The sequence below is a fragment of the Podarcis pityusensis genome (genome assembly GCF_964106645.2).
Source record: "Podarcis pityusensis genome assembly, chromosome: 17".
Taxonomy (NCBI): domain Eukaryota; kingdom Metazoa; phylum Chordata; class Lepidosauria; order Squamata; family Lacertidae; genus Podarcis; species Podarcis pityusensis.
In genome coordinates, this window is record NC_138042.1 from 20,580,558 (window position 1) to 20,605,144 (window position 24,587).

The window sequence follows — 24,587 nt, forward strand, 5'->3', positions numbered from 1 at the left end:
AACTTCAGAAAAGGAGGGAATGTTTCCTCTCTTTTCCATTTAGAACTATAGAATTTGAATTCTCAGGTTTTTATTATTATTGGAAGCTGTTGTATTCTAGTTCTGCTACTTAATAAAGCTGACCCCCCCTTCAATATTAAATTATCACCAGATTTTGTTACCTGTGAATACCAATGGAAGCCTAAAGGGGAAGTTAATGGTTGTGATTCTAGATCAATGATTCCATACAGAGTTGTTTTTCAGACAGTTTAGCTATCTATCTGTCCAGCTATCTATCTATCATCTATCATTAAATACAATATTTCATGTTTCTAAGCTGAAATGCTATTTATTTGATCAACCACATGTGGCCTGATTTGGGCACATTTTGACTTCAATAAAAGCTGAAATTGACACGCAGTGCAGATCTTTCTACAATTGTTTTTACAAAATCACTTCATTTTGGCGAACAGTTGTCATAAGTCTTTCAAATTTTATCCACCTGGGAAGTGGTGATGAGAGTACAGTAGTGGAAACTCTTGTTAACATGTTTAAGCAGAGATTCCTGCTGCCATCTCATTTTGCAATGTGTCACTTTAAACACTTTCACCATCCATCCTTTACCCTAATGAGGCATTCATTCCCTGACTGTAGGTCCTTCTGCACTCCAAATGGTGCATCTATAGACAAGAGGCAGGTATTGGCAAACTTGGGGCAACCAAAGGCTTGCAAAAATACAAAATAACTTTAGGGTCTGGGATGGGGGGGGGGGAAGGAACCAAAACACACAATGAGGACTGAACATGTTCAGTGGGCACAGAATGCTGTGGGGAACCAAAAACTGTGAGGTAAGTCATGGAGTAGTCTGAGAAAGGGCAGGGCTGGCTGGCTGGAACCCTGAACAGGAGTTGAGTCATTTGGAAAAGAAGACCAGGGAGATGGGGAATGGCTGGTTGGTTGACTGGCTGGTCGAAAGAGGCAACTGAAGAGGAAGGCACACAGCAGCCCCAGAGGTTTCAATGATCAGATATTAACAGAGGTTCACTCACAAGCCAAGGAGTGTGGAGGCAGTAAGGAGGATGTTGGATGGGCATTTATATTTCCTTGTTTCCCCCCTCTGTTGTCCTTTGCTCCTTTTCTTGACTTATCTCTCCCCTTCTTAGAGAGACAAGCAGAAAAGGATGGGGGAAGAAACACTTAGACTTGTTTCCAGTGCCAGTCACGTTAGTCTCATGTTTGTCATGACTATAAATTTCAGTGGGTCTACTCTAAGTAAGACAGCCAGTATCCACTGTGATTCAACTAAGCTGCTTTGTGCAAAGAACAAGGACCACTCATGCAATGGGATTTCCCCATTCCACGTCCAGCACCCTCTGTACCCTCTAAATCTGTTTGGGAGGGTTAGGGAAAACCCTAGTATAGGCTGAGAGGCATGCAGTGGGAAGAAAACAGTCTCTGTTGCGTGAACAGAGTTCATTCCATGCATCCATAACAGCACTGAATTCTACCCCAAGATACAATTCGAGTACTGTAGAGAGAACCATCTTATTGGTTGCAGAAGTCATTTCCTGGTTCACACCGAGAAGCTATTTTTAAATTGTCCCTAGGAGCCACCCTGAGTTTAAAATTTGGGAGGAAAAAACCCTGGAAATAAGTGGGAAGCCTAGCATTTTTATTTATTTTTGTGTGTGACTTGTGAACATAGTGTACTTTTCAAGGCTTTTTACCAAGAGAACACTTGTTTTATTGAAGCCTGAACAAATGATAGCTGATATCAAAGGTTTCTGCGGCACTGCCTACAAGTTGCTGGAAGGTCAGTGTAAAAATATATCACTCTGATTCTGCTAGGGAAGAATGGCTATTGTTGCAACGTGCTCTAAAATCCTTTTCACATCTAAGTGGTGCCTGACAAATGTTTGTTCTGTAGGTTATATGGGAAGTGTAATCATCTCCGTTACTGCCCCTGTAACAAGCTTTATCAGGGTATATCTTGTTTTTGCTTTAATTCTAAAAACTAGTGACTCTAAGTGAAAGGAGTCTTTAACAGTTCGGCCCTGCAGGTTTAGCAATTATTGAATTCCATTTCTGAATCCGACCTAGTAATCTATGGTAGTGAAAGCTTGAATTCATTAGTTAATTGGGAAGAACATATCTAAGAACTCTCTTAGTTGCCTGTTGTTTTTAAATTACTATTATTTTATTAATCCGTCACAATAAAAAAACCGATATAATCTAAACCCAAACCAAACCAAACCAAACCAAACCAAACCAAACCAAACCAAAAAAAGCATACTAAGTCCTTTTTCACAAGTAAATCTTAACGATCCACACAGAGAAAGCTGAACCCTCCCAGCTCTCACCCAGGAGCTTCCCTTTCTTCTCCCAACCTCCTATCCTGAAAGATCTTCCTTTCCCTGCCTCTCAAACAGGGTCCTTCATCAGCTATCCATCAGCGCTGATCTGCCCACTGCAACTCGAAGAAAAGACAAACAGCTTCTGCAGGGAACACACTGGTGAAGCAGTACTCAGCAGGGCTTAACATAGTGCTTCCTTCTCCCCCTGCCCTCTTCCTGACTTCATGTATACCGTAATTAGGGTTTAGAACCCTAATTAGATGTTAGAGCTAGTCCATGATTTGGTTCAAGGCCTGGACTGGGGTGGCATGCACAGGCATATCAATTGCACCTCTAGTATCTATGGTCTGACCTTGTTGATTACATATGCGTTCTACTTGTAGGATGAGTTCACAGTACTTTCTCACATGACTGATAGGCCTGGCCTCATCTGGCTTTCACTCTGCTTCAACGGATTAATGATCTATGAAACATCAATATGTCCCCATCAATATGCCTTATTCCCATAAAACCACCCTCAAAATTTGAATAACTCTGAATTTGACTGGGAACACACATCTATTAAAATCCCCCTTTGAATTGCTTATGGATGCAGCATATTTCATTTTTTGCACATTTGGAGTGGGGGGAATAAATGGAAAATGAAAAAGAAAAAGTTCTACAAAATGCCTCTGTTTTCATTGTCTGATGTGCAGCTTTTATATTTCCAGTCTCCAGTGAATAGAAGCTCAAATATGTATTTTTCAACAAGTGATGTTTTCAATTGGTGTATATGAAAATCTCTGAATAGTCTTAAAACATGGTGTTTGAAATAGGGATCACTGTCTTATGAAAAACGATATATATATATTTATTACATTTTCAGGCTTTACATTTTAAACTGCAACCCTTCTTAGTGTTCTACAATGTTGTCACATCAGAAAATATTCTTGTAAAAAATATTGTGAATAGTTGTAATTTTTTGGGAAAGTTTATTTATTTTTTCTTTTTAAAGAATTGTTTCACATCTGAATGTTATTCCACGAGGGATGTATTTCATCAATAAATTAACAGTGGCTTATATATTAATCCCTTCTCAAACTGCAGGAAGATGTTAAGTCTCACAGCAAATGCTGTAATCTCAGAAGCTATCTTTTATGCAATTGTTTTTCATGCTTGACGTTCATTGTACCTTGAATTTAGAGAGAATTTGATTGCATGGGGGGGGGAATTCAATGCAATTCTTCCTTTGTGAACCCCCATCACTGATGTCAATAGGAGACAAAACGAGTGTGCTGGTCTAATAGCAATGAGTATCATCTTTCTTTAAAACGAATGAGAGTGCTTAACCTGGTCAGGTAAAAAGAGGTATAAAAATAATATGATTAGTTCTGAAATATATCAATTTAATCATATAGCAGCAATTACTACAATGACTCTTCAATCCATCATTTGATTCTAATTGATGGTTGTTATGACATTTGAAGTTTTATTTCTGATGTTCTCTTGTAAGTAAGCAAAATTCATGTCTGAAGCATGAATTAGATGTATTGTGATGGAGAAGTATTCTCATTGAGAAAAAACACTGTTTAATACATTAGATACATAGGTAACTGGGAGTAAGTTCCAAGTCAGCAGGATTTGCTTTTGAGTAAGCATAAGAGGATTGCACTGAAAGCTTACTTTTAAAAAGAGCAAGGACAGAGATACCTTTTAAATAACTTGTTGCAAAAGTGGAAATGCTAGTGAAAACTGTTCTTATTTGCAGAGTATATTTTAACTCTGAAACTAACTTACTTACTTACTTAATTTGTATACATCCCTATACTCTCAGGTCTCAGGGTGGTTACAACATGAAATCACAGTATAAAATCACAAAATTTATAATAAAACCAAAAAGGGGCCCTTTCTCGTGTTGCCACCTTCCAGACCTCTCATGGAAGAGGCCCACAAAGAACGACCTCAGAAGATGATCTCGGGGTTAGGTTCATATAGAAAGAGGCAGCCTTAGAGGTATTGCAGTCCTGAGTTGTTTAAGGATTTATAGGTCAAAACCAACACTTTGAATTGGGCCTGGAAACTAACTAGTAGCCAGTGCAGTTGGACCAGGATTGGTGTAATATGCTCAAACCCTGGTGATCATCCTGGCCGCTGAATTCTGCACTGACTGAAGTTTCCAAACCGTTTTCAGAGGCAACCCTACGTAGAATGCAATTATCTAACCTTGAGGTTACCAGAGCATAGACTGTAGGCTATCCCTGTCCAGATTAGGGCGCAGCTGGGCCACCAACCAAAGCTGATAGAAGGCACTCAATGCCATTGACACCACCTGAGCCTCAAGTGACAGCAAAGGATCCAGGAGTACTCCCAAACTACATACCAGTAGCTTCAGAGGAAGTGTAACTCCATCAAGAGCAGGCAACCTCCCAGCCATCCAGTCTAAGGAACCACCTACTAACAGTGCCTCAGTCTCATCTTGATTGAGTTTGTTTGTTGGCTCTCATCCAGTCCATTATCGAGGCAAGATACTGGTCCAGCATTTCCACTGCCTCACCTGCAGATGTAAAGGAGAAGTAGAGCTGAGTGTCACCAGCATATTGCTGACAACGTACACCAAACCTCCAGATTACCCCAGTGTTTTCATGTAGATGTTGAACAGCATAGGGGATGGGCTTGAACCCTGCAGAACCCCACACTGAAGGCTTTACAGGGCTGAAGAAGACTCCCCAAGCAACACCCTCTGGGAACAACCATCCAAGTAGGATCGGAACCACCGCAAAGCAGTGCCACCCACCCCTAACTCTAGACAGCTGCTCCAGAAGGATACCATTGTCAATTGAAAGCTGCTGAGAGGTCAAGGAGAATTAACAGGGACACATATCCCCTGTCTCTATCCTGACAGCGGTCATGATACAGGACAACCAAAGCAGTTTCTGTGCCAAAACTGGGCCTAAACCCTGATTGAAATGGATCTAGAAATGTTAATAATATTTTGTCATTTTCAGTTAGCTTCTAAGTCTTTCTCTCTCTCCCTCTCTCTCTGTTAATTAGTTTTTGCAAATACATTTTCCAAATACCACATAACATTATATCTTATACAATATTTTTAGGACTTCCATCAGCTACGCCTAATGATTTTCATTCTTCATCACTTAGTCTTGCATTTCATTATTTTCACTATTACTTTTAAAAATCCATAACTAATAGTCCTTTTCATAAATTTTACCTGCAGTATTTCATATAGTCCTCTTTACAAAACTTCTTGCAGTCCTATTAGCGTATTCAATTGATTACAGCTGATTTTCAAATAGTTTGTATATTTACTCCAATCTTCTAAGAACCTCTGATCCCACCGGTTTTGAATTCTTCCTGTCATTTTATCTAATTCTGCATAGTCCATTAATTTCATCTGCCACTCTTCTTTTGTCGGTAATTCTTCTTGCTTCCATTTCTGTGCCAATAGCTTTCTCACTCTTTCTTGCTTATACTGCCATGAAAAATAGTTGAGATCCTTGAAAAATGTGCACCATGTGATCTCCTGCAGACAATTCAAACATGCATTATTTGGTGAAGGCAATCTCAAGGATGTCTTAGCCAGCACAGACCAAATCCCACAAAGTTTTCATACCATCTAACTTCAGTAGAGGCAGTTTGCTCCTTCAGCAGTAAATTACTGGGTAAAAGACTCTGAATAATTACAATATTTATTTGAAATTGCCCTTTGTCTCTTCTGTAGAGGCTTCATGTAAGAGCAAAACGTGAATGACTACAGTCTTACAGTAGTCCATGTCATAGCTGTCAACCTACAGATTTGAAAATAAGGGACCAGCAGCCTTGAAAATAAGGGACCAGCAGCCAAAATAAGGGACCTGCAGCCTCACCTGTTCCAGGCACTCCAGGCTTCCTGTCCTCTTGCAGTCTGGTCAAACTCATGCTGGTAGCTTCGAGAACACTGTCCAACCAACTTTGTAACCAGAGGTTCAACTGAATAAAATCTGAATCACATGCACCACAAGGCCTATGCAGCCTCAACTTAAGATGGCTCCCTGGCCTGGCTTTGCACTGCAAAGTTTGCAGCAGCACGTGCGACAAAATGGTGTCCAGCATTCAAAAAACCCCTCAACTTGCATTAACTAGCCACATACAAGGCATGCAAGCTCCAACCCCAGTCATTCTTAGACTTCTTATTGGGTGAGCAACACAGACAAGCAACATAGTTGGAGCCTCCCTCCTCCCTGGCCGGCAGGGAGGGAGGGAGAGGAGCTGCTTCCCTTGAAATTTAAGGGACATCATTTAAGGGACATTTAAGGGACATCTATCAATAAGGGACAGCAGCGGGACATGGTGCTGGAATAAGGGACTGTCCCTTCAAATAAGGGACACTTGACAGCTATGGTCCATGTAGTTGTGGCATATAAATTGATCCCAAATTACAGCATAAATTCAACTGTAATAACTTCAAGGCTAATTAGAATACTGACATTCTAACACATATGTTAACATGAGGGGACTATTTTCTATTGTTTATGCAGACTTGTTACTGTGATAGTTCCATCGGTTATAAATTTGCTGGAGTTCCTCCATAAGAAAAGAAAATCCATGTACTACTAACAATGACAATTTGGTGGATTTCTTTAATGGTTTCATTTCTTTGCATATGAACTTCTTAAAAATATCTATTTTTTTTCTTCCCAGTGTACCTGCAGGAAAGACATGGTGACAATATCAATGGATATCTTTGTGAGGAAGTTTCAGCCAGACAGATACCATCTGTGGAAACAAGGGAAAGATTTATACACCATTGATCATACAAAGCCCACCCCTGAAATGACGCCCGAGGTAAAGGCCTGGTTGCAGAGAAGAAGGAAAACAAAGAGATCTTCCAGGTGGTAATGAATGTTTTGTACTCCATAAAGTTGAAGTTTAAATATGATATAATTTCTGTTCTTTTTCAGTGCTTCTCTCCCCCTCTCTTCCACTTCTCTCTGCCATTTCCTTTTAAGTTGTTCATTAATTTTAGTCACAGTTAATTTGTGTCTCCTTAAAACCTAGCAGTGAGCTTGAGGGCAAAAGAGTCATATTTCACAATGATAATACTCATTGAAGAAATATATTCATTTTTAAAAGTTTAATGAGAATGCATTACTGAAATTTATATATGTGGAGCTCTGAGCATTAATATAGTATTTGTTCTGTATGAAAATATGCATTTTTTTTTTGCTGAATCCCAGTCCAGAAAAGCATTATTGAGGAGAACTGAGTGAAACACAATCGTTTAGATATTGCAATGAAAATTTCCAAACAAAATCCTTACTTATTTATGTATCCTCGAGTGTGCTGTAGCCTCTGGAAAGAGTCTATCCAGAGGCAGATACATAGTTGGCAGAATGATCAAAAGGTATTGCCAATACCTGGTTATTTATGCTACAGCTCAATAGTGGATTTGAATTTTCTTATTGGCAGTTTCCCTCCCAAATATTCTTCTTGTAATTTTGCACTGCGTCCCGTGACATATTCTTCTGTCGAATCAGAGTCTCCTAACCTTATAATATAAAATGCTTTGTAAATACTGATAGCAACATAGAATGATATGTCTCTCTTAGAACTTTTTTTCACTTTGCATTAGTTCTCTCTCTCTCTCTCTCTCTCTCTCTCTCTCTCTCTCTCTCACACACACACACACTTAATGATCTTGATACAAAGTAATCTGGACATTATCTGTTACCCTTCCTGACCTTTGTCATTCTGATTCTGAACCACCATCACCCCCAAAAAACCAGCCACCGTAAGAATGTTATATTTTTAACAAATGTGCACTGTTTAATCATCAACCCACATATAGTCTTACATTTACATGTTGAGAACCTGTGGGCTTTAATGTGTGTGTCATATAATTGTACAATGATGCTCTTGTATTGCTGCAGAGAACTGGCAACTTTATTATACAACTGCCATTTGCACTTGGCAGAGAAATTATTTCCTTGTCAGTACAACCCTTATTTATCTGGATAGCCAATTTAAAAGTTAAAATTAAAAGTGGAGACATTATAGTAATTATGTTGAAAGTTTTATCAGATGAGTGCATGTGCTGAATTTATTCACTGTGCTAAGCTTGTGGATGCATTTCTGTGCTATTTAATTAGTAGACTTGGCACAAGTGCAAACACAGCAGGAGATGCACGTCCCCCAAATGAAGATAAAATGTTTGTTCAGTTTCACCTCTGCTGTAATATGTCAAGGAAAAAAAATATGATAATTCTGATTCTGGGAATAATATGCCTTCCAAATAGGGTCCCATAAGTATAGGAGCAGCAACTCGAGGAAAATAGTGAGGTGATAATGTTTGTGTTCTGGGCGACAGCTTGTGCCAGGGCTGCTGTGGTATGAGAAACTTGTACCAACACGGAAATCACAGCAGGAAATCACAATTTTAAAAATATATTTGTATGTGCTACTACCAGATAGATGGTTGGCAAAGCCAGATCACAAAGCAGCTGGTACTGAGAATAGAGGTACTTGGCATTTCATGTGTGCACAAGTCCTAGCATCTCACTGACACAGCAATCGCCTGCACACTCAGCAGTCCCGCAAGGTGTGAGAGAAGCTTACGTTGCTCCATTCTTAACAGCTTGGTGGGTGGGCATGCCAACCCGTTGCTCCAGTGCAGTTTGGAACTCCTTGTCTAAATATTGGAGTCTGTGAGCTTGACCTGCTACTCTCACTTTTCCTGTCACATAGGTTGAGCATAAAAGGTGCTGTGCTCATTGCCTGTTGCTGAGCTTTTATTTCCACTGTGCCTTACTTTCAAGGAAGAACCTTGTTGTCATGGTCTGAGCAGGGCACATTATGTTTAAATTTTGATATTTAGGTATTAAATACAGGGTGATTCATAATAATGAAGTATACAGTTCCCATTGGTATACTTCGTTATGAATCACCCTATATTATTTCCAGAAACATTGCTACCTATGGTAATAGGAACTTCTTGAATTTTTCCGAATTCAGATTCTGGTAGCTATTGCTAAAGCTGCATTTGCAACTGGTTTAAATTGATGATTTATTTTTTTATTTTTGTAAATGAGATTACAGAAGAATAATCAATCAAAATGTCTTACACATTTTGGGATTTGAGCATCATTGTCGAAGTTTAATGTATCTGGGAGATTGCTGTAATTAACTTAAGTTAGTCTTTGTCATGTTCTACAGAATGCTTCACCAAGTAACTGGTTTTATAACTAGCTTCAGCATTACCTGAGATTATTTCATTCAATAAGTAACTTTAAAGAGATATAATAATATTAACAACTGATTTAAATTAACCTGTTAATCTATTGCTTATTAAATTGTAAACATTACCCTTACACACAGATGTGAAAAATTGTCAGGGTGGGGTTTTGCTTAGTCTTTTTTGTATTCCTAAAAGCAGGTGAAAGGGATATTTATATTGGTAAATGTTTTATCTTATCCTAGCCAGACGTTCTGTTTTGACAGCAATATCTCTTATAACAGCTCCCAGCACAACCGTTCACGATCAAAAAAGCTGAAAACTCCAGAGGACAAGAAGGTATCAACCATAGTGGTTGGTACAGAAATCACCGTCGTTGGAGCAGCTCCAGAGAGCTTCAAGGTCAAAGAAGAGCCACCAGAAAAAGTAAAGGCAATAAACACAGGAGTGCCTTCTGGGGAAGAACAAGATGCAAGCAGGATGCAGATGGATCACAATTTATTGGATAACAAAAAGGTCTCAGGTGAGACGGATGGTGTTTATTTCCCATAGAATTCTAGGCAGTTGATATTGTGATCCCATAAATCTGCAGGTGAGAAGCCGTACGTTGCTTTGCTCTTTGTTGCAAAATGACACATCTTAGTCTGCACAGTGCTGTTTCACAGCCATGGACATTTAGAGCATCTTGAATTGCAAAGCAGATTGGGGCAGGACTAGCTGTCTCCTAATATTTCTCCATAGCATAGCTGCAGCATTACTCCAGGACAGGTGTAATGGTGAAGGCACAACTATTGGCAAGCTCCTTTCCTAAGCATGTATCTATTTACTTTTGGATTTAGATTTTTATCTTATGTTTTCCTAAAGGCTCAGGGTGCGTAACAGTGTACTAAACAAATAACGAAGTACTGAAACATAAAACACCTTTAGAAATAAGTCAACCTCTAAAGAGCCATAAAAAAAAAAAGCTACAGATATCACACTAGCCGTTCTTTCACAGCTACGGCCCCCTCAACACCACCTTACCCTATACAAGTTTTACACCTGTATTGAAGCATGTAGCCCTCACAGTGACTTCTACAAGTAGCAGGCTCCTCCTCACTTATAATAGGATATTACTACTATTCCAGCAATGCTCCACTCTTGCTCTTTCCATAACAGTGATTTAGGGCTGGATTGTTGCACCAAACTAAGAATGATCAAAACAGAGTCTAGTGGCATCCTAAATAAGATAGCTGTTATTTTTGCTGCAGGAGAATAACATGGCTATGCATCTGGATTTTTAGCCAAGAATAATTATCTGATTTTTAATCTAAAGGGCAATATCATAATTTTTCCCCATTTAATGAGACAAGTTCCAGCTAATGTTAACATTTCTGCACAAAAATAGTTGATGTGTACCGAGATAAACATAGCTGTGCAGAGATAGCACTCTTAACAAAACAAATAATAAAAATGATCTACTGTACAACATCCAGGCTGAAACTGATTGACTTGGTAGTTGGAGGATTTGAGTAGCCAATGACTACAGTGGTGCCTCGCAAGACGAAAATAATCCGTTCCGTGAGTCTCTTCATCTAGCGGTTTTTTCGTCTTGCGAAGCAACCCTATTAGCGGCTTAGCGGGTTAGCGCTATTAGCGGTTTAGCGGCTATTAAAGGCTTAGCGGCTTAGCGGCTAAAAGGCTATTAGCGGCTTAGTGGCTTAGAAAAAGGGGGGGAAAGCAAAAAAAAATCGCAAGAAATCACAAGACGTTTCGTCTTGCGAAGCAAGCCCATAGGGAAATTCGTCTTGCGAAGCGCATCGAAAAACGGAAAACCCTTTCGTCTAGCAGGTTTTTCGTCTTGCGAGGCATTCGTATTGCGGGGCACCACTGTACTGGCGCAAACACATGATTTCCATGTGTAGTATAGACATTTTTTGAAGTTATCAACGTTGATCTTACCAGCACAGATTTTTTATTCTAATCTCCATCTCATTCATTAATCTTGATGAAAAGTGAGCCACATTTCCCCTGCTTCTTCAAAAAATATGAGCAATTAACATGTTTAATTGTCTGCCAAGATTATTTTTTACATTGTGATCAAAATGCTGTTGTTGTTAAAACAAACAAACAAACTGTATTGCCTTCATGCTGAAATTTTGTCCCTAGGTCATAACTCTCCTCATAGCCATGGTCCTCTAATCAAAAACACACACTCTGAAGTGGAAGAGAAAGGAGACTCTGGCTCTGTGTATTTTTGTTCTGAGGAATCGGCACTGGGCTTACTTTCATCTGCTAGCTGTAACCGGGAAGACAATTTGAAAATTTCAACTACTTCAAGCCAGGCTCTTGAGTATGCTTCTTCCGAAGCTGAGAGCCTGGAGAAAGAAGAAACTAGCAGCTTGTCTACAGAAGAGGATGATATCAGCGATACTGAAAGCAGTGAAAATGGTTTGGAGCCTGGAGAAATATCACCACTGGTAAGAAAGGGTGTTATGGTTAAAACAATTTGAGCATATTTGATAAATTCAGAATTGCTTGAAATGAGTCCTGGATTTCTCAAGTGTTTGGCACAGTATTAGAGTTCTGAGATCATTTCACTATTATCTATAAATATTTTATCCTCCGGCTTAACAGTTGTATGTGTAATGTGCTTTATACTTTCATCTCATTCCAGCTTTTCAACAAGCCTCTGTCTTGGATTATTTGTGGTTTTGGATATGACTGAGAGGAAAGCCTCATATTTTGCAAGCTAATACAAGAAAAAACACTATTGACTATTTAATAAAATCTTCCCAGTGTTATGGTGTAGATCAGGGTTTCCCAAACTTGGGTTTTTAGCTGCTGTTGGACTACAACTTGCATCATCCCTAGCTAGCACGACCGGAGGTCAGAGTTGATGGGAACTGTAGTCCACAGTAGTTAGAGACCCAAGTTTGGAAAACCCTGGTGTAGATAATAATACCTCCCCATACATTGTTGTGAGATCCCATATTATCTACAGCAAGTTATAGAAATGAAATTAGCTAATAATAATAATACTTAACATTTGACAGTTCATTTATTATAAATTATCTCAATGATCTTTGCCACAGCCCTGAAAGGAGGATCAGTTTTATAATCCCTGTACTGCAGTTATGTGGTATGCGTTAGGCTGAACGTGTAGTAGAATGCCCAAAAATCCACCTAGTGGTTGAGGTGAAATTTTGAACTGGTGCAACCCACTGCACTAAACAAAGTTGTTGTTCTTATCTTACCACATTTTATAAGACACCCCATTTTGATTGGTAGCAAATGTCCATGTGAATGAGACTCCAGTGAGATAATAGCAGAGCTGTATTAACTAACTTGGAGGCTAGATCTGCTTCTGGCACCTGCAGAGAGCAGCCCTTTTTGAATTGCCAGATGTTCCTAAGAGAGTGGAAAAGACACTTTAGAGCTAAGAATAAAACAGCACTTGCCCTTTTACCGACATAAATAGCAAACTCATCATTGTTTTACAGAATGAGATTTAGCAGTCCCAAAGCCAGTCCTTCTGTTTTAATATAAAGTGCTAATAAACATCTTCTCAGTGGTGAGATTCTGCATTACAGCTCATGTTTAATTCATTTGGTTGGGTACTTTTTAGCTATTCCTTAGTGGGGTTTCAAGTATTTTCCAATATGTTTGCATGCTGTGTCCATCTTGTAGTGGCACACAAACATTTTATTGGGTTGCTGCTGAAAAAGCTGTCTCTTAGCCTTTCTGCACAGCTACCTTGCTTTGTTTAATGAATCTGCCACGTTCTTTAATCATAAGAGCAGCTGTACTGCATTAGGCTAATGATCCTTCCAGGTCAGTGTCCTGTTTCCTTGAGTGGCCAGACCAGGCTGCCGAGGGCTCTGTATGACAGCTGCAGGGTACTAATTGAGCCTTCCATTTCCCACCAAGCACTGCCAGCCTCTTGAATTTCCAAGTTTTATGAGTAACCTTGTAGCTGGAATAGAATACTTGAATTGCTACCTAATATTCGTTGGTGTTCAACCAGCTTCTGTAGCATTCTTTCCCAACCTGGTTCTTTCCAGATGTTTTGGACTGTACCTACCATCATCCCTCATCAGCGGCCGTGCTATCTGGGGCTGATGGGAAATGAACAACTGGATGGCACCACCTTGAAGATAGCTTCTTTATATAGCGAACAGAGTTTGGATAGGCTTGCAAGATCTTAGTAAACTGAATGTTGGTGAAGACATTTGCGACAACCATTAAAGTCTCAGCACTTATTTAACCGAAGAACTGTAGCTTTGACCCTCAATAATGAGACTGTCATCTTGAAGATACAACTTCAGAGAAAAGCCCCCAAGTTGTATTCAGCCAGGCTCTACTCAGAGGAGAGCCATTAAAATCAACAGACTCATTAATTTTATAGGGTCTACTCTGACTAAAATTGGATACAACCCATTGCTTCTCTAACTTTTAATCTTGACAGAGTAGGCTGCTACTTCCTGGACGTAGTAGAGTGGAATTGCCTTGATCTCAGGCTGCTACTCCAACCCATTATGCGAGGGCAGTTGCAGAGGCCGGCATCTTCACACAGATCTGTGGAAGCGTCTCTAGAAACTTAAAGCCAGAGTTTAGGAAACACTACGATAAATGGTGTTTTGTAGGTACAGGCGTTTTTGTTCCCAATGAAGCTGAAGTCCCGGCTTCTTGAAAATGTCTAATTTCCAAGCTTTGGGGGAAGGTATACCCTCAAAGGAGAGGCTGCGAAGCTATCCCATGGGATCTGAATTATTTTTATCAAAGGGACATTCTTTTATTTTCCACTCCTTTTGTGATGGGAAAAAACCTATATCTCAAAGGAAAAAACCCCATTAAATCTGAAATCCTGATTTTTCTATTGAGAAAACAAAATGTGGACATGCACTATCAACACTAATAGGCAAAAGGGGACTTTTAGTTTAAAAACAACAATGCTGCTACCATTTCTACTTTTTTCCAACTCCCTAGTTGCATTGACCTGCAAGCATTTATAGATATGTATTTTTTTGCCTGTTATCTTACTACTGGTCCATTAAAACACCATCTAAAATCTACCCCAAATGCTATAATACCAGAAAAAGCACATTTAAAGGACATGGGTTCCCCCAAAGAATCCTGGGACATGGGTTCCCCCAAAAAACCCATGTCCTTTAAATGTGCTTTAAATGTATAGTGTGAATGTGACCTTTAGTTAATATATGTTTTCTTTCTTCCATCCCTTTAGGATATTTTTGATCTGCCTTAAATGAAAAAAAAACATGTATGTTGTCTCTTTCAGGTAACTGAAGGAGAGAGAACAAAAACATCTAAAAGTTGGCGTCATCCGCTAAGTAAACCCCCCGCCAGATCTCCTATGACGCTGGTTAAACAGCAGGCAGTAAGCGATGAAGGTGAGCATGCTTTTTAAAATCCCCTCTAATAATATATCTTTCAGCCAATATAAATGCATCTGCATACACTTACTGTTGCACAGTACTGAAGACGAAAGGATATTTGACCGTGTGCCAGAAACTCAACTGCTGCAGAATGAACTGCATTAAAAGCTTTCAGCATGCTTCCTGAATACATGATGTCGTTTTTTTTGTACTTTCCCACCCTTCCTTTCTCTTAAATCCTTCTAAACGCATTAGAAGGGACTTGTAAGAAGCTCAGAACAGTATGAAGTCGCTTAAATACTACATGGATGATAAAAGCTCATTCGGCAACCAGATAGTCTTTGTTGGATTTCTCAGCAATTAGCTTTGGCACAGAACATTACACTTTATTGTATGAAGGCAAGCAGAGCTAAACAGGACACTTCTAGATCTTCGGAACCAGCAGAGAACAAATTTGCTGTTTTGTTCTCTTTTATAAATATCTAGCTGGATCTCGAAAATAATCTGATTCTCTGGTAGATTTTGTTTATCGCCCAGGCTCATGAAAGAGACACTGTGTTGGATGCAAGGAAACAGGAGAAGCAGGAAAGTAGCTGCCAGTGCTCTTTCACAAAGATTTGCAAAAGAGGTTGTGCAAGTGTTCTCTATAGTAGAAAGATTCTGTACTTATGTCTCATGGTTCTGATTGTGCCAGAGGTTATGTAAGCTCATTTACGAGTGGAATAACATACTTGCGTTTTGTTTCACTTTGGTTGTTCCACACTGGCAGATGAGGTGTTGCATCTATCCCAATGTTTTTCTTCTGAACAATGTCAGAAGGGTTACTAGCATCCTTTAATCTTTGAATTCTGTGTTGCAAGTTCAGTAATGTAAAAGAAGAGAGAAGTATTGCTCCCCCATCCCCAGAGTTGTTGAGAAAAGCCTCAATGTTTTGTGCATTAGAAATGCTGACAGGTCTATATAAACGTACGTATGGAGAAGTCTGATCTCATAAGCAGTGAGGTCAGATTGAAACGAAATGCAAAAACTACAATCTATGACAATTACATTAAAGCTTAAACGGATGAAAATAAGCATGGTGTTTCCATATTGTCAAAAACATGTTTACTGTAAATTTATTTGGTTACTGCAAATTTTGCCATTCCATTGTATAACATAATCATATGTGTTATATCAATTCAATTGGAATACATTATTGAAGTATGGTATTGCTTCCTGAATGTATTTTCAGGATGGAAATGTAAACATGTTTGTAAAATCTATATAGCAGCTTTCTAGATCATTAGGCCAGTGTGGTCATGCATTTCTGTTACATAGCACAACAAATGATAGCTTTACCAATAAAAGCTCCCTTTGCCTTTTTTTTAAAACGAAAAACCATTTACTCTGTTTCCTTTCTAGAATAGTTCTGTTGATGGTCTCTGCCAATAATAGTTTCTTCTATAAGCCCTGGTTATTGTTTGTGGTTTGTTCCAAAAGAGCTAAACCATGAGTTCCTGTTCAGATAATATACTAAGCCAAACCAAACCATGGCTTAGCTCAGCCCAGCCCAGCAGCAGATATCCTTTCTTATTTGTTCGTGCTAAGCCATAGTTTGGTTTGTGTTCAGTTCCTGATTGAACTAAAAAGTTAATCCTCAGCATTTTTTGTTTACAGCATTCAGAATCTTACAAGCTGCTGTGCTGAAGTATTGGGTCTAAAAGTAAATCAAGGGCCACACTCAAAAAATGAGATATCTTGACAGACAGAATAGAATGTCAGTTGGTGAAGCTTTCCCCCATACTTCTACTTCCCTACTTGAAAAGGCTTTCCCTGTTTAATTTGTGCCAGCCATAAAGCTGTTAAAGGCACAATACATCATTCACTTTGTTCTTGTACCTGTTCTTCTTGCTGCAAGTTGCTCCTGTTGGAATAGAGCAGATCTCTTCACCAGGGAAGATGCAAGAAATAACTTAATTTTTTTCCTTTTTCCTGGTTTTTAGCAAAAGTGATTAAGTGACAAACATCCGTAGCAACAGCAGTGCCTCTGTATCTGCCTAATAAGCCTTAGAATGTTGCTTCCACATTTTGCTTTCTATTTCTATAGTTGTCTGATTGAGGTAGTCTAGCAAAAAGCAGGACTCTGGTCCTACTGCTGGGGAGTGGAGGAGGGAATAAAACCTGAAGGTAAACTAAAAATCAATCAGATTTATACCCCAAAAGAACTTAATTCTTGTTAGTTAAATCAGCATTTATGGAAACTACTTTCGGGTGTAGTTCAGATATTTTTGTTCAGCTGAACTAGTTCATTCCAAGCTCTGATTGTGCTGATACTAATCCCCTCCCCAAGTTTTAGTAAGTCTTTTTTTAATATTATAGGATTCTGTGACTGCTAAGTAGAAAAGTTGTTGAAGATCCTCATAGAGTCATGGGTTCCTTTATCTGACTCTAGTCCGCATATCAGTAGCATTATGCTTTGTTTTCTATTCTTGTAGGGATGCCATATTTTAAAAAGAAAATGCTACTCTAAAATCCAGTGTCTTAATTTTGCTCTGTTTTCTTCTTTCCACTTCATGACATCTCAGAATCTGTAACTTCATTATCACCTTATCTCATTTTCCATTTTTGCATTCTATACCAGTTTTAGGCTGCAATCCTATACAGTGGTACCTTGGGTTACATATGCTTCAGGTTACAGACTCCGCTAACCCAGAAATAGTACCTCGGGTTAAGAACTTTGCTTCAGGATGAGAACAGAAATTGCACGGCGGCGGTGCGGCGGCGGTGGTGCGGCGGCAGCGGGAAGCCCCATTAGCTAAAGTGGTGCTTAAGGTTAAGAACAATTTCAGTTTAAGAACAGATCTCTGGAACGAATTAAGTACTTAACCCGAGGTACCGCTGTACTCACTTGCCTGGGAATAAGCACCCTTGAACTTAATGGGACTGACTTCCGAGTAGATGTGCGTAGAACTGCACTGTAGTCAAAACCAAATCTAAAATAGTTTAGCCCAGGCATGGGCAATCTCGGGCCTCCAGATGTTTTGGGACTACAATTCCCATCGTCCCTGACCACTGGTCTTGTTAGCTAGGGATCATGGGAGTTGTAGTCCCAAAACATCTGGAGGGCCAAGCTTGCCTATGCCTGGCTTAGCCCTTTTTTCCAGTCCACAGAAAACTTTGGCTTTTTGGCGGTCTGTATTATACCTTGCTTTGCCATGCTTCCAGCCTAGTCAGCTGAAATCTTTCAACTCCAAAGGCTGCTTACCCCATTCTTTTTCAAAGACATAGATGAGCAAACCTCTGGCCAGACTCACAATGCGTGGTATTCAAAATTTTGATCCGAGTAGACCTATTGCAATGAATGGACTTAACATAGTCATATTCATATAATTCAGTGGATCTGCTCTGAATAAAACTTAGTTGAATTCCACCCTTTAAATCCTCTTACAGTGTTTCTTGGAAGCAGATCCACATAAAACCCTCCAATGTATTTGATTAAGTGTATATTCAAAAATGTATTTGAGCAGTTCAGAGTTTAGGAAGAGACCATTTCTTGCTGGAGAGCTGTTGAAACATATCTGAGTTTCTCCACAGAGAATATATCTCAGTAAAATGGCAACAAGCTTTTAAATTATCTCTCCTGCAGAGTATATCTAAATTTACTCTTGTATTTTATTGCAGTATTGGTAATTGGCTTTTTCAGCCATCCCCTTTTAAACAAAAGTTCTACATATCCTCTTTTTTAAAGCTTTGTTTCTATTGAAGCTCCTTTATCTGAAGCAGTAATTTGCCTCTGCTTGGCTCTGCTCAGCTAACCATGCAAACTACCCCATGTTAATACTGGAAGTTGACATATAATTGCACTAGCCTACTGCAATGGGTAAGAGCCCCAAATCCCATAGGATAATGTGTAATGGCTCCCTGCCACAGCTGCATTTTGGAGTAGTAAATTCCAAACAGCACCCAGTTGAGTTTCTGAGCCAAACTATGTTACATTTATAGTGTTAGCTATTTAAAAATAAACAAAAAACCAACCCGCTGAAGGTTTGGTCACTTATTGCACAAAACTTATATTTCCCAGTCAAGGAAGTTCCTTATTTCCCCCTCTTTTCAGCTATGTGAATAATTGAATAGATCTATAGTTGGGTTTGTGGTTCTTTCTTTTTTTGCAGGAGGGGGGAGGTTGGCCCACAAATTCACCAGCTACAGTACTTCAATTAGCTGTTAAGCATCTCGCCTTAAATTAGAGACAGCTTTGAGCCGTGATCTATATCTATGTAATATTTGCATGTCTTGAGGGGACAAGATTGAGTGGATTTCAGAATGTTCCAGTAATTTACACAAAAAAGGCTACATTAACATTAGAATCCATCTGGTAAAGTAATTAAAAGATTTAAATATGGAAGGGTTAAGTGAAATTGCTGCATTTTTAATTAGAGATTATACAGTTTTGTGACTAGGGATGGCTGTTAACCTTGGTTATAGCTAAAATAAAATGTTTGAAAATTATGATTACCCAGCTCATTGTGAGTCATTCTTGTTAGAATATTGCCAGGTGAGAGGTACTGGAGTGATAGGAATTTTTAGAATGCATCCCTTCATAGTAATGCAATTATTCGTAAACTTTTTGAACTACAGTACTAGATAGATTTATTTTCTCCCTGCACATAGAACATGTTGCACTAGTTCGACTTTAGGTAATAAATGCCTTGTCAGAGCCGCCTTTCCTACTGGTGTTAGTGGTTCGTTGCGCCAGGGCGCCGGCCTTTCAGGGGCGCCCTAATGAGTGGGGGAGCTGTGCGGCTTTTCCGCAGCCTCCCCTTACTCTGCACGCTCGCCAGCTGCGCCCCGCCAACAATATGGCTGGCGGGTGTGCCGTTTCCTTCCCAAGCCTCCCCAGGAGGAGAGCAATCCCCGCAGAGGCACGCAGCTTCCCTCCCTCTGCATCTGCTAAAGACGGCCCTGCTCCCGGTTGTTGTCCTCCTCCTGCTTCCTGGTGAAAGGCGGTGCACAGCCTTCCCGGGCTGCCTTCCCGGGCGCTCTGACGCTGTAGAGCATGTTCGCCAGCACGTTTTCCTGCTTGATCGCCGCCACCATGCCGGGGATCGGGGCTGTGGGGGAGGCAGAGGAGTTTCAAAAAAGTCACTTTTTAATTTTCCTCTTTTCACAAAGCAGCAGCGAAGTTAGATGTGCTGAGAGTGAAGAGTTCTCAGGGAGGAGTTGGGCAGGGAAAGGAGACTGTTGCCAAGCTTAGTGAGGAAGTGCTCCTTCTAGAAGAAGCACACTCTCATCAGCTCCAGTGGCGGCGGCGGCTGTGCTTCTCAAACTCCCATTGTCGGGAGCTGCCTGGATGGAGCCCACCAGCCACCAAACCATCAGCAGGCTAGGCCAAGTGGCACGTAGGACACCAGACCGGGTGGGACTTGCCCACAGGCCAAACAAAGTGGAGAGGGGCCTTAATACAGGCCTCCCTAAGACTTAGCCTGCCACAGGTGTGGAGTGTGGAAGATTTTGGTGATGCCTTGCAAAACTTTGGGTGTCTTCTCTGCGCTGCATGCAGTAAGTGGCAGCTGAGGGTGGTGGCAGCAAGGGTTCCTGCCTCAGGTGGCAAAATGGCTTGGGCTGTGTACCCCTCACTCAAAATTATACCAAATTTCATAGCGATAGGAGAAATAATTATGCATTCTTTTATAGAGAATGCAACATACCTTAGTTATTAGAACCCCTGCTGTAGCCTGATAAAAGCGTAACCCTTTGCCACACCCTTGGCATCAAACTCTCCGACTACCACACACTCTGGCTCTGCAGTGAATGCTTGGGAGTGGGACTAGTCAGTGTGCAAGATCAGAGGCCCTGCTAAGTACTGGTATAACCTCTATATAGGGCTCATACTTATTTCAGTGCTATTCTTATCTACAATTGGATGTTTTGTTTATAGAAATCCTTTGTGAGTATTCTTGTCCCTTTTAGGTTTCTTTTGTGGCTGATCTCTGTTTGTCAATTTTTATTTTTTTAAAAAAATTAAGGATGGAACCTTGCGACCACGCTGGAGATAAAAAGTTGTGCGTAGGCACTGTTGTTTGATTAGACGATCTTAATTTGCATTTTGAGTCATATTTTGCTTTGCATGCTTGTGCATTCTTTTCAGGAAAATGAGGCACAGGCATACAGACAGACAAGGCTTAAAATAGAATTCATTTATATTGATGAGATAATTTGCAAAACTGAAATTAGTAGGTTTTTCATCATTTTGATCTGGCACCAGAAAACAGGTGAAGAGTTCTACATAGCTTTGGGTAATTTTAAGCACATTCTGTATACAAGAAGAAACAAACTAAGAATTCAAATGCTGACATCCTGCAAAATTGTGTTAGTTTTTTCAGAAGATTTCATTAAGGTCTATACATTCTTGATGCACTTCTGCTACATTTGGGTGAAATTTTCCTAGCTTGAAAGTCACTGGATATATCAAAGTTCACTCAGCTGAACACCTACGTCCCACATTACTGTTCACTCCGGCTCTAGTGCAAAAATCCACCACTGGATTTTGAAGCCCTGTGCACGTGACCTTAGAGACAATCTAGAACTATCTTGCAATTTCTTGTGAAATGCAGTACTGTAGTTTAGTTGAACGGAACTCTATTAGGATACATGTTACAAGTCTGTAAAATCCTGCCTTTGTCATAGTGCGTGATTGTTACCCAACCCAGTTAACCCTTCTTTAACCGATGGAAATCCTGGAATTTCATGCAATTTAGGCCAAGCCAGCCTCAACCCAACTTGAGGGTAGTAGCTATACTTAATTTCTGGTGAAGCCCAGGTGTGCACATTTGACATGCCTGTGGGTTGGCAATGGCGGTTCTACAATTTTGATGTTAGCAGGGGGGTGTATCACAGAGGAGCATCCTCATTTGCCTCTTAAGCCTTTTTGGACTAGCTGACCGTTGTGGACCCTTCCAGCTTTTCAACTCTACGATTCTGTTTTAGATTCTCACCCTGGGTAGAACTTTAAAAATAGACATCCCAATTCAATATCATTCTTGGGCTGCCTTGTAGTATAGAAAACAATGACTTTCTCTCTACCTTAGAAGACTAACAGTACAATCCTAACTAGGGGGAGGCAACCTAAGACCCGTGGGCCAGATGTGGCCCAATCGCCTTCTCAATCTGGCCTGGGGATGGTCCGGGAATCAGTGTGTTTTTACATGAGTAGAATGTGTGCTTTTATTTAAAATGCATCTCTGGGTTATTTGTGGGGCATAGGAATTCGTTCATTTCCCCCCCAAAATATAGTCTGGCCTACCACATGGTCTGAGGGACAGTGGACCGGCCTACGGCTGGAAAAGGTTGTTGACCCCTGATCCTAACCATATCTACTCAGATGTACATCCTGTTGAATTAAGTGGGGGCTTACTCCCAGATAAATGGGGCTAGGATTACAGCCTTGAACTATAATTCTATCCCCCTTACTTTGGGCTAAGCATTTCAAAGCTTAATGGGACTTACATCTGAGTAATCGCATACAGGGGTCCACTCTAGGTATACAAGCTCACTTCTCCCAAAGTTACTAATCAACAGTATCTGCTTCGACAGGGTATGGGTGAATGGTTTTTCTTCTTCTCCTGACCCAGTCATTCACACACACACACACACACACACACACACACACACACTTGTTACTCATCACAGGCTTTCTGAGAAAAAGAGTATTTCATTAAACTTTCCTATGCAATGAACTTTCTAAAGCAGATCAAATTGATAAATACTGTAAGGAAAACAACAACAACCAATGGCCACATCTCAGGGAGAGAGAAGGATAATAGAGCATATTCTCGCATATGCGGGAATAGTGGCTGCTTACATTGATAAGTAATTATACACACACTTATATGGTTTACATAGAGATTTAGCATTACCATGGCTCCATAATTGGACACAATATTGTGTCAACATTTTCCTACTGAAATGTGTTTGTTTTGGCTTCTTTTTGCCTGTTTCTCAATCTGTATCTTAAAATAAAGCATCACATTAAATGGTTGTGAAAGCATTGATGAAGTTCAGTTTAAATATAAAATAATTTGTGCTGGTAAGAAAAATTTAATTATCTAAACCCCATGCAGAGCTCAAAGATAAAGATAGCATGTTGTCTTGTCTTCGGGATTGCTTATTTTATACTCTATTGAACACGAAGCTCAGAAGGGGAATGCAGGAGTCAAGCTTATTTGGTCTACAATTTCCAAATCCTTGCATGGGCACATGCATGAAATGTGGGCCTCTTAGTGCTTAGAAGTTTGGAAAAATTGTTAAGTGATACGTACAGTACGGAAAGCCAACACAAAGATTACAAAAATTCTTTGTAGTGGCTGAGGCTTCAAAGCCACTCAGCACAGTGTTCCACCCCCTGCCCCTATTCTGCAGATGTCTTCAGACTCTGTATCCTGTGAGACTTTCCCTGTTTTCACAAAGACATGGAGGAATAAAGAAGGGTAGCTGCAGGGAAGTACTGCATCATTATGGAGAAACTGTTCAGTAAGCAAATGAGAGAGAAACCTTTTTGAAAACTTGTCTATGCAACGTTTTCTTAAACTAAAGAAACATGCCATTTTATAATTGGCTTACTGCTTTTCTGCAGGAATTAAAGATAACTCATCATTAACGATCTATAAAAGTATTTTGTCAACTTAGATGCATGTCGTCATGGTCTGAAGGAATCTGATGCTTCAGCGTTTTTACCAACACCAAATTCTTCTGTATAATGGAGGTGTTAATCAGAAATAAGTAAATCATAAGTACTCTTTCCCCTTTTAAAATATATCCCACAGCAACAAATGATCGTGAGAGCTGTTATTCCCCAATCAGTATACAGTTTTGTCCATTGTTGACAACCATGTTGACATGGTGTTTTGTATTGTTTTCAGCAGGAACGGGCATCTGTAACAAACGTGGGGAGGGCGGATTCTCCTTTTGTACTTTTGCAGTGCAGGCTTCCTCTTCAGTCTGAATGCATCTGTTCTGGTGGGCTTGTTTTCATATGTGGACTTGCCATCCACTTCCCTTTTATATGCTGCTTAAATTGTTGTTTGCCATCGTCACTCTCAGAACTCAGCCTTTTCAAATGTCATTTTCATTTAAGAACTGCCCGAGTCTCTCTTAACTGAAGAAGACATACAAGAAACGGAGTCCTGGGCCAAGCCTCTTGTCTACCTTTGGCAGAACAGAGCACCAAATTTCACTGCTGAAAAGGAATACAATGCAGCTGTTGCCAATTTGGAACCCTGCTGCGCCATATGCACACTCCTCAAGCCTTACTACAAGGTAAGGAAGCTTTTCACAGTTTGAGAGGTATTTATAAACAAAAGAAACCCAAATATTTGTAGAGTGCTGCTTTGTGACAAAACTGCCGATTTTCTCTTTATCCTCTATCCTTTTTTTTTTTTTAAGCAAGTAAAGGATTGAATGGTAAACGGTCCATCACTTAGCTTGTCAAAATAGATACCGTGATTCCAAGGGGTAGAGTCCAACTGCCAAAAAGCAAGGAAATGGAAACGGAGCAATTTCTGCTCTCAGTGGTAGGCTTGGTAGCTTTAGCATTGGATAAGCACACACTGGATAAGCACAACAAAGATAGCAAGGGAATGGAGATTTCCATTAACTCACATATTTGAGACGTACAAATTCATTATACATATTTGAGGG

At 40.0% G+C, this 24,587-nt stretch overlaps 1 protein-coding gene across 6 annotated transcripts in view; it reads left to right on the top strand.

Moving 5' to 3' along the window:
* The window catches only part of KDM4C (lysine demethylase 4C), a gene marked incomplete at its 5' end in the record, with an annotated part of 196,664 nt that overhangs the window by 86,603 nt on the left and 85,474 nt on the right, over positions 1 to 24,587 (top strand). For 3 of the 6 annotated variants that reach the window (XM_080987740.1, XM_080987737.1, XM_080987738.1), the window contains 5 exons: positions 7,008 to 7,201; positions 9,822 to 10,060; positions 11,686 to 11,996; positions 14,816 to 14,927; positions 24,025 to 24,206. In XM_080987740.1, the coding sequence (XP_080843866.1) occupies positions 7,008 to 7,201; positions 9,822 to 10,060; positions 11,686 to 11,996; positions 14,816 to 14,927; positions 24,025 to 24,206 (1,038 nt within the window). Of the gene's footprint in view, positions 1 to 2,408; positions 2,454 to 7,007; positions 7,202 to 9,821; positions 10,061 to 11,685; positions 11,997 to 14,815; positions 14,928 to 24,024; positions 24,207 to 24,587 lie in introns of those variants that run through there. The other 3 variants (XM_080987739.1, XM_080987741.1, XM_080987742.1) reach the window with 2 other exon arrangements.